Source organism: Babylonia areolata, chromosome 31 (genome assembly GCF_041734735.1).
Source record: "Babylonia areolata isolate BAREFJ2019XMU chromosome 31, ASM4173473v1, whole genome shotgun sequence".
NCBI classification, from domain to species: domain Eukaryota; kingdom Metazoa; phylum Mollusca; class Gastropoda; order Neogastropoda; family Buccinidae; genus Babylonia; species Babylonia areolata.
Genome location: NC_134906.1, coordinates 7,694,084 through 7,703,918, shown reverse-complemented (window position 1 = coordinate 7,703,918; position 9,835 = coordinate 7,694,084). Strand labels below are relative to the sequence as shown.

Here is a 9,835-nt window from a genome sequence, read left to right as displayed (position 1 = left end):
ACTCAAGGTCCAGTGGAGGGGGAGAAAATATCGGCGGCTGAACCGTGATTCGAACCAGCGCGCTCAGATTTTCTCGCTTCCTAGGCGGACGCGTTACCTCTAGGCCATCACTCCACATTGTATCTCCTTGCACTGGACTTTTCATATGGCTTATCCCTGAAGGGAAACTGTGGACATGTTTGTTTAATTTTCTTGGATTTATTAATTAATAATCAGAAAGGGGTGTCCTTGTGTTGTCTTTTTTTTTTTTTTTTTTTTTAAATCCCTGGGTGAGAGTAAAGTCAGAATGCGAACGTTGTGTGCGAGTCTGCCTGTCGTGTGAGCTGGAGTTGAGTGAATGCGGCAGCAGTTTTGTTGTTGTTGTTGTTGTTGTTGTTGCTACGACCTCCAGGAATAAAGCTGCTTGTAGAAAAAAAAAAGAAGAAAATTCAATGTACTGGAATCTGGTTCCACCCGGCTTTCCTTGACTGCTTCAGGATGTAACTCTCACAGTCACACCTATATGACGCCACTGGTGACATCATCAAACGAAGGGGGCGAAAAAAAAACAACTCTGGAAGGCTGAAAATGGATACGTTTTGATCTGGGGTAGTCTGGTATGATTATCTCCAGACGGTTTTCTCCGTTCTGGGCTGATTGTTCCGGGCACTGATTGATGACTTGAAACACCACTTTCTCCTGTTTTCTATCCCGCAAAATCAAGGGGTCTGATTAACACGTGCTGTGCATTGTGGGACCACTTTTGTCAAGGGGTCTGATTGACACGTGCTGTGCATTGTGGGACCTCTTTTGTCAAGGGGTCAGATTCTGTGCATTGTGGGACCACTTTTGTCAAGGGGTCTGATCAACGCGTGCTGTGCACTGTGGATTGTGAGACCACTTTTGTCAAGGGGTCTGATCAACACGTGCTGTGTATTGTGGGACCACTTTTGTCAAGGGGTCTGATTCTGTGCATTGTGGGACCCCTTTTGTCAAGGGCTTTGATTGACACGTGCTGTGCATTGTGGGACCACTTTTGTCAAGGGCTCTGATTAACACGTGCTGTGCATTGTGGGACCACTTTTGTCAAGGGCTTTGATTGACACATGCTGTGCATTGTGGGACCCCTTTTGTCAAGGGGTCTGATCAACACGTGCTGTGCATTGTGGGACCACTTTTGTCAAGGGCTTTGATCAACACGTGCTGTGCATTGTGGGACCACTTTTGTCAAGGGCTTTGATTGACATGTGCTGTGCATTGTGGGACCACTTTTGTCAAGGGCTTTGATTGACATGTGCTGTGCATTGTGGGACCACTTTTGTCAAGGGGTCTGATTCTGTGCATTGTGGGACCACTTTTGTCAAGGGGTCTGATTAACACGTGCTGTGCATTGTGGGACCACTTTTGTCAAGGGGTCTGATTGACACGTGCTGTGCATTGTGGGACCACTTTTGTCAAGGGCTTTCATTAACACGCGCTGTGCATTGTAGGACCACTTTTGTCAAGGGGTCTGATCAACACGTGCTGTGCATTGTGGGACCACTTTTGTCAAGGGGTCTGATTCTGTGCATTGTGGGACCACTTTTGTCAAGGGCTTTGATTGACACGTGCTGTGCATTGTGGGACCACTTTTGTCAAGGGCTTTGATTGACACGTGCTGTGCATTGTGGGACCACTTTTGTCAAGGGGTCTGATTAACACGTGCTGTGCATTGTGGGACCCCTTTTGTCGAACGGCTGCAAGATGAGAGCGAAGGGAATGTGGAAACTGGACAGATCACACCACTTCTTTTTTTCTTCTTCTTTTTTCTTTTTCTTTTCTTTTTTTTTCTTCTTATCCTTCTCCTTCTTCTTCTTCTTTTTTTTCTGCCCCATCATCTGCACCGTTTCAGTGGCATTACTCCCACGCTGCTCATTTAGATTTCCCCATACACGGCCACACCCGGGTTCGTCCGTCACAGTTCCAGCGTCGGCAGTCCACAGGGAACCATCGATGTTAGGTCGCCAGGAGGCCACACACCACAGGAGACCCTGCACTGCTGCTGAGTCACTTCGGTGGTGTTCAGTGGTGCCTGTTCTGTTTTAACGTACTTAGGACACCACCTACTAAACCTACTTCTTCTTCTTTAGTGGAAGTGGTGAACCCGTGGCCCATGGTAACCCGTCTGCCTCGGAAGCGAGAGGGTCTGAGGGTGTGGGATCCCACTCTTACCAACCAGAAATTTGTCCCCCTCCGCTAGACTCTGAGTGGTGCTCTGGACGCTAGTCTTTCAAAGGAGACGATAAACCAAATTTTGAGTGTGGGAACCCACCCCCGAAAACGGAGTATGGCTGCCTACATGGCGGGGTAAAAACGGTCACACGCGTAAAAGCCCACTCGTGCACATACAAGTGAATGTGGGAGTTTCAGCCCACGAACGAAGAAGAAGGAGGGGTTGGAGGTATTTTTCTAGGTGGCGGGTGGGGGGCGGTGATGGTGGTGGTGGTGGTGGTGGTGGGGGTTAATGGATATGCGCGTGCTTTATTTTCTGCGCGTGTGTGAGCACACGAGTTGGGGAAAAGCATGGAGCGAATGGTGTTATTGATAGGCTCGGGTGTCAGTGGTGTGACTGAACGATTCCACCCGGAACAAGCACCCCAGTGGTCTGACGTGTCGCTACGCGGCTCCACGTCCACCCGGGGAGCAGCATTGAACACGCTCAGCGAAGCGTGACGGATTGCAATCTGAACCCATTCCTGCCTCGCCTCTCACGCTGGCATCGGCGTGTTGGGCACACACCGCACCCCACCCCCCATTCTCTTTTGATACCCCGGAGGAATTTTCACAGTGGTCGTTGGCTGGAAGTTGTGGTGATTGTGTGGTTCACCTGTGAGAGAGTGTCTTGGATCTGGTTGTGTCGGGACTGAAGGTACATTGATTGAACCCTGAGTCTTATCTCCCTAAAGGTTTCAAATCTGGCTTCAAAACTCACCTCTTCTCTCAGCAGTAAGTTTTGTGTGGTGTGGCATGTCCATCCAAACAGTATACAATTAGTCTCTGTACATGTTGTGTGCTTGACAATGTGTGTATACATTGATATGCGTACATATATATATATATATATATATATATATTATATATATATATATATATGCATGTGTGTATGGATGTGTGTGTGTCTGTGTGTCTGTGTGCAGGTGAGCATGTCCAGGAAAGTGGTGGCGGTGTTCGGGGCCACTGGGGGTCAAGGGGCGTCAGTGGCACGCGCTCTGGCCCAGACCGGCCAGTACTCCATCCGGGCCCTCACCCGTGACATCACCACCCAGCACGCGCAGCAGATACGTCACGACGGGGCCAGCCTGATCCCCTACGATCCCTACGACCGCAACTCCATCGAGTCCGCATTGGTGGGCGCCTACGCGGCCTTCGTCAACACGGTGACAGACTACAACGACCCGGACTGCTTCGAGAAGGAGAAGACCCAGGGACGGCTGATCGCTGATGCCTGCAAGGCCATGGGCGTGGGTCACGTGGTCTTCAGCTCGCAGCTTCACACCACGCGCATCTCGGGCGCCCTCGTCAGACACATGGTGGCCAAGGCGGAAGTTGAGGATTACATGCGCGACATCGGACTTCCGGTGACGTGTCTGATCATGCCCATGTACTATGAGGACTTCTGTGGCCTGTTTAAGCCCAAGACTTGTGATGGGTGCAACTTCGATTTGTGTAAGTTTCGTGTGTGTGTGTGTGTGTGTGTGTGTGTGTGTGTGTGTGTGTGTGTGTGTGTGTGTGTGTGTTGTGTGTTTGTGAGTGAGTGTGGTGTGTGTGTGTGGGGGGTGTCATGGGGAGGGGGGCGGGGTTAACATGAAGAGAATGTGAAGGAATGATAAGCTTAGTTTCCAGAGGGAGGTTGTGGAGTGTCCCCGTGCCTCAGTGTACAATGAGCACAGGCTGGAATAGAAGCATTGAACAAGAAGGCCAATGGGTCGAAGGTGTGTCCCTTTGTTTTGTTTTTTCTTTTACAGCACCAGTTGCAGAAATTGTGTCCTTCGTTGTTCAGTTAGAACACTCCTCCACAGTTTCATCATAACGCTCTGATATCTTTGTTGTTGTTTTTTTAACTCACTCAGTACGGCCAGTCCTCTCTTCTCCTCTATACAGACCCCTCGGATGTCCAGTCCGATGTAAAAAAAAAACAACTTTTCTTACACACAAAACATGGACACACTTTTAGCAGAAATGCGTCACTTAAAAAAACCCAAACAAACAAAAGAAACAAAAACAACGAAAAACGCCTCGATTAACTCACTCAGTACAGCCAGTCCTCTCTTCTCCTCTACACAGACCCCTCGGATGTCCAGTGGGTGCCTGAATGACCCAACCTTTAGCTTCCGTCGTCAGAACTGTGGTGTTTTTTTTTTTTTGTCAACATTCACCTCTTCAGTATAAGAGCGTTCCGCTTGCAATAATTATTTTGATGATGGTAATTGGGATGAAACGCTGTTAACGTCGTCTCTTTCGCCGTTCGTATGGAGAGAGTTAAGCCATTTTATTCAACAATGGCGAAAAACAACAACAACAACAACAACAACAACACATACCTACACGGCCAGTCTGGATGTTGTGCATGGTCGTGATGATTGTGAAGAGGGACTGGGGGAATGAGTGCACTTCCTTTTGAAGCTGGGGTATTTCCTCCCCTGCTGCTCTCTCACCACGGCCCTTTCACACTTCTGTCTGTCTGTGTTTTCTATAGATGGACACTTTTTTTTTTTTTTGCCGTTTTAGTATTTCAAGTTGTGTGTGCATAGTCTGGGGGTTTGTTAATGTTCTAGTGTTTTATCTTCAGTTTAACGTCTATTCACTATAAGTGTTTTTAGGCGGAAAGGAGTAAGGAAGTGGATAAAGGAAAGGAAATGCATGTGAATATTAGTGTAAAAAGTAGTCATGTTATGTATCAGAGGAAAAGTATATTATAAGAAAAAGGTCTAAAGAGATTCTGGTGTGTATTGAATGAGGTGTCATGGGAAGGAGAATATGTATATGCATATCAACAAGTATTAACCTACAACAATGTAAATATAAATAACAACATTAATTATAACACATCAAAGGAGGATACCAACTGGACTGGAGTTTAAAATTTCCGAAAACATTCTAAGCAATGAATAATCATTCAAAATCTATTCAAAAATGTTCTAGTGTGAGTTGAGTAATGTGTGCGCATCTCATTTACTAATTCTTCCTCGATACTCCGCTTTTTCCCCCCACGGAAAACAGCTTTCAAACAATGATGTCTTTTAGTTTGGCAGCCATGCCCTTTGGGTTTCCGTTAGACAGCCATACTCTTTAGGCTTCCGTTAGACAGCCATACTCTTAGCGTTTCCGTTAGACAGCCATACTCTTAGCGTTTCCGTTAGACAGCCATACTCTTCAGGTTTTCGTTAGACAGCCATACTCTTTAGGCTTCCGTTAGACAGCCATACTCTTAGCGTTTCCGTTAGACAGCCATACTCTTAGCGTTTCCGTTAGACAGCCATACTCTTTAGGTTTCCGTTAGGCAGCCATACTCTTAGCGTTTTCGTTAGACAGCCATACTCTTTAGGTTTCCGTTAGGCAGCCATACTCTTAGCGTTTTCGTTAGACAGCCATACTCTTAAGGTTTCCGTTAGACAGCCATACTCTTAGCGTTTTCGTTAGACAGCCATACTCTTTAGGTTTCCGTAAGGCAACCATACTCTTAGCGTTTTCGTTAGACAGCCATACTCTTTAGGTTTTCGTTAGGCAGTCGTACTCTTGGGGTTTTAGTTAGGCAGTCATACTCTTGGGGTTTAGTTAGACAGCCATACTCTTGGGGTTTTAGTTAGGAAGCCATACTCTTGGGGTTTTAGTTAGACAGTCATAGTCTTGGGGTTTTAGTTAGGAAGCCACACCCATGACGTCTTCCTTAAGCAGCCACACGTTTTGTGGGTGTTTCGGTTAGGCAGCCACACTCCGTGTTCGTGCTGTGCAGGCATCCCGACGGGCCTGACGCCGGTGGACATGATGAGCGTGGAGGACCTGGGGCCCATCGTGGTGGACATGCTGGCCAGAAGGGACAGCGTGCTGGGGAAGACCCTCAGCGTCAGCGGTGACAAGCTCACCATCAGGGAGGTGGCCACCGTCCTCAGCAAGCACCTGGCCCCCAAAACCTTCAGGGACAAACAGGTCGGTGCAGGTGTGTGTGTGTGTGTGTGTGTGTGTGTGTGTGTGTGTGTGTGTGTGAGGGAGAAAAGGGTGGGGGGGGGCTTGGAGGTTGGGGTGGGGGTAAGGGATGGGGACACCACAGTCCTCAGCAAGCACCTGGCCCCCAGAACCTTCATGTCGGCGTAGGTGTGTGTGTGTCAGGATAAATTATTATTATCATTATCATTATCATTATTATCACTGTTGCTGTTGTTGTAGTCGCCATCATCATTAGTAGCAGTAGTAGTGTTGTTGTTGGTAGTAGTAGTAGTAGTAGTAGTAGTAGTAGTAGTATGTTGTTATCATCATTATCATCATTATTGTTGTTGTTGTTAGTACTAGTGGTAGTGGAGATGCAGCAGCAGTAGCATCATCATCATCATCATCATCATCATCATCATCATCATCATCATCATCGTCATCACCATCATCATCATCATCATCATCATCGTCATCACCATCATCATCATCATCATCACCGTCATCACCATCATCATCATCATCATCATCATCATCATGACTTTCCTCAGCTAACGGTGCACCAGTTCAGCCAGTAGTAGTAGTAGTGTCATCATCACCATCATCATCATCATCATCGTCATCACCATCATCATCATCATCATCATCATCATCATCATCATCGTCATCACCATCATCATCATCATCACCATCATCATCATCGTCATCACCATCATCATCATCATCATCATCATCATCATCGTCGTCGTCGTCGTCATCACCATCATCATCATCATCATCATCATCATCATCATCATCATCATCATCATCATCATGACTTTCCCCAACTGACGGTGCACCAGTTCAGCCAGTAGTAGTAGTAGTAGTAGTGCCACCATCATCACCGTCATCACCATCATCATCATCATCATCATGACTTTCCCCAGCTGACGGTGCACCAGTTCAGCCAGTAGTAGTAGTAGTGTCATCATCATCATCATCATCATCATCATCATCATCATCATCATCATGACTTTCCCCAGCTGACGGTGCACGAGTTCAGCCAGATCGGCATGCCCGGGGCGAGGGACTGGGCCCAGATGTTCAACTTCCTGCTCCGTGAGGACCAGCGGCACAAGAAGCACCTCCACCCCAACATCCTGCCCTTCGAGGCCTGGGTCTCCCGGAACAGAGACGCCCTCTCCCGCGCCATGTGCTGAGCACGGACGTCCTCTCCCTGCTGCGGTGACGTCCCCTGGGCTATAAATAGATCAGGTTTCGTCCCCTGGGCTATAAATAGATCAGGTCACGTCCCCTGGGGCTATGAATAGATCAGGCTGTTGTATTGTGACATGTTCCAAGTGAAATACTGTTGAAACCAAATGACTCAGGTTTCCAGCTCCGTGGGTGATGCCCCCTTGTCCATGACGTCACGTCCGTCGGAAGGAAGGTCACCGGAGACCCGGGAGACGCTGAGCTTTCTGGTTGCCCCTGAGTGAACTGAGTTTGTTTTGGATTCCTTTCTTTTCCTTTGTCTTCATCTTGTGCCTTTTTTTTTTTTTTTTAACTCCCGACAGTATCGGAGTATTAGTTTTGTCTCTTACATGTATCTGACAGAACATTTTTTGGCATTTATTTTCACCAAGCCAAACTGAAGTCACATGACCCGAACGCGAAAGCATTTCTGCCAAAACTGTGCGCGTGTATTATCTGGAGGAAATGTTGGTTTTTAAAATGTGCTGAGTTAAATATGGAGTAAAGAAAACATCGGTTCTCAGTTGATTCAGATCAGGGTAAGAAAGCAGTGGTGTGTGTGTGTGTGTGTGTGTGTGTGTGTGTGTGTGTGTGTGTGTGTGTGTGTGTGTGTGTGTGAAATAATCAAAGACACAAGGACAGAAAGCGGGAAGGGGTAGGGGTGGATGGATCAGAAAAGTGATTTTTGTTGCAGCCCTGCCTTTTGAGAAAGGGTACTGGGCAATATCGACTTTTTCATGAAAACTCAGTTTACCTTTCAGAGAGGAGGAGCGGGGGGCAGGGGGGGGGGGGGGGGGGGGGGGGGGGTCAGTGTCCTGACCATCACCTGAGGTCAAACAACGTGTCATCAGTAGTCACAGTGTGTCAGTCATTCCGTTCACAGTAAACACATTAAAGTCTTATTCACTTTCAATGTACATCCACAAAATCATGTTGCTTACACTTGGTAACATCCCTACCCACCAGACAAGGACCTGTTCGAGGCTGAGCGTACATCCTCACTCATTCAGTGGATGAAAACCGCAAATGTGTGCTGTTATATCAAATTATTTACGTACACTGAGATACATACAGATATAACCGAATCCAAAGATGTTAAATACAGCATTTGAGACTGCAACTGAAATAAAATACCAGGCATTTACATCACACGAGTACACGTACACAACGCACAGTACATGAACAATCAGAATGTGGCGCATTTATCGAGTATTTCTCTCCTTTTCTTACTGCTCGCATTTCTCGCTTCCCAAACCTCCCCCTCCCCACAACGTGAGAAAAGCTGTGATAAATGGAGCCACAACTAACATTCCCCGCTTCCTAAACCTCCCCTTCCCCACAACGTGAGAAAAGCTGTGATAAATGGAGCCACAACTGACATTTCCCACCTCCTATTCGTAAACCTCCCCTTCCCCACAACGTGAGAAAAGCTGTGAGAAATGGACCCACAACTGACATTTCCCACCTCCTATTCCTAAACCTCCCCTTCCCCACAACGTGAGAAAAGCTGTGAGAAATGGAGCCACAACTGACATTTCCCACCTCCTATTCCTAAACCTCCCCTTCCCCACAACGTGAGAAAAGCTGTGAGAAATGGAGCCACAACTAACATTCCCCGCTTCCTAAACCTCCCCTTCCCCACAACGTGAGAAAAGCTGTGATAAATGGAGCCATAACTGACATTCCCCGCTTCCTATTCCTAAACCTCCCCTTCCCCACAACGTGAGAAAAGCTGTGAGAAATGGAGCCACAACTGACATTTCCCACTTCCTAAACCTCCCCTTCCCCACAACGTGAGAAAAGCTGTGAGAAATGGACCCACAACTGACATTTCCCACCTCCTATTCCTAAACCTCCCCTTCCCCACAACGTGAGAAAAGCTGTGAGAAATGGAGCCACAACTGACATTTCCCACCTCCTATTCCTAAACCTCCCCTTCCCCACAACGTGAGAAAAGCTGTGAGAAATGGAGCCACAACTGACATTTCCCACCTCCTATTCGTAAACCTCCCCTTCCCCACAACGTGAGAAAAGCTGTGAGAAATGGAGCCACAACTGACATTTCCCACCTCCTATTCCTAAACCTCCCCTTCCCCACAACGTGAGAAAAGCTGTGAGAAGTGGAGCCACAACTGACATTATCCGCTTCCTATTCCTAAACCTCCCCTTTCCCACAACGTGAGAAAAGCTGTGAGAAATGGAGCCACAACTGACATTTCCCACCTCCTATTCCTAAACCTCCCCTTCCCCACAGCGTGAGAAAAGCTGTGATAAATGGAGCCACAACTGACATTCCCCGCTTCCTATTCCTAAACCTCCCCTTCCCCACAACGTGAGAAAAGCTGTGAGAAATGGAGCCACAACTGACATTCTCCGCTTCCTATTCCTAAACTTCCCCTTTCCCACAACGTGAGAAAAGCTGTGAGAAATGGAGCCACAA

The 9,835-nt window shown here is 47.5% G+C and overlaps 1 protein-coding gene across 2 annotated transcripts in view; it reads left to right on the top strand.

Moving 5' to 3' along the window:
• LOC143276231 (nmrA-like family domain-containing protein 1) overlaps positions 1-8,011 on the top strand; it is a 10,693-nt gene extending 2,682 nt beyond the window's left edge. For both annotated transcript variants that reach the window (XM_076580701.1, XM_076580702.1), the window contains exons 2-4: positions 3,156-3,684; positions 5,972-6,165; positions 7,185-8,011. In XM_076580701.1, coding sequence (XP_076436816.1) covers positions 3,162-3,684; positions 5,972-6,165; positions 7,185-7,361 — 894 coding nt within the window. In that variant the 5' untranslated portion in view covers positions 3,156-3,161 and the 3' untranslated portion in view covers positions 7,362-8,011. The remainder of the gene's footprint in view (positions 1-3,155; positions 3,685-5,971; positions 6,166-7,184) is intronic.
• Positions 8,012-9,835: the final 1,824 nt, after the last annotated feature.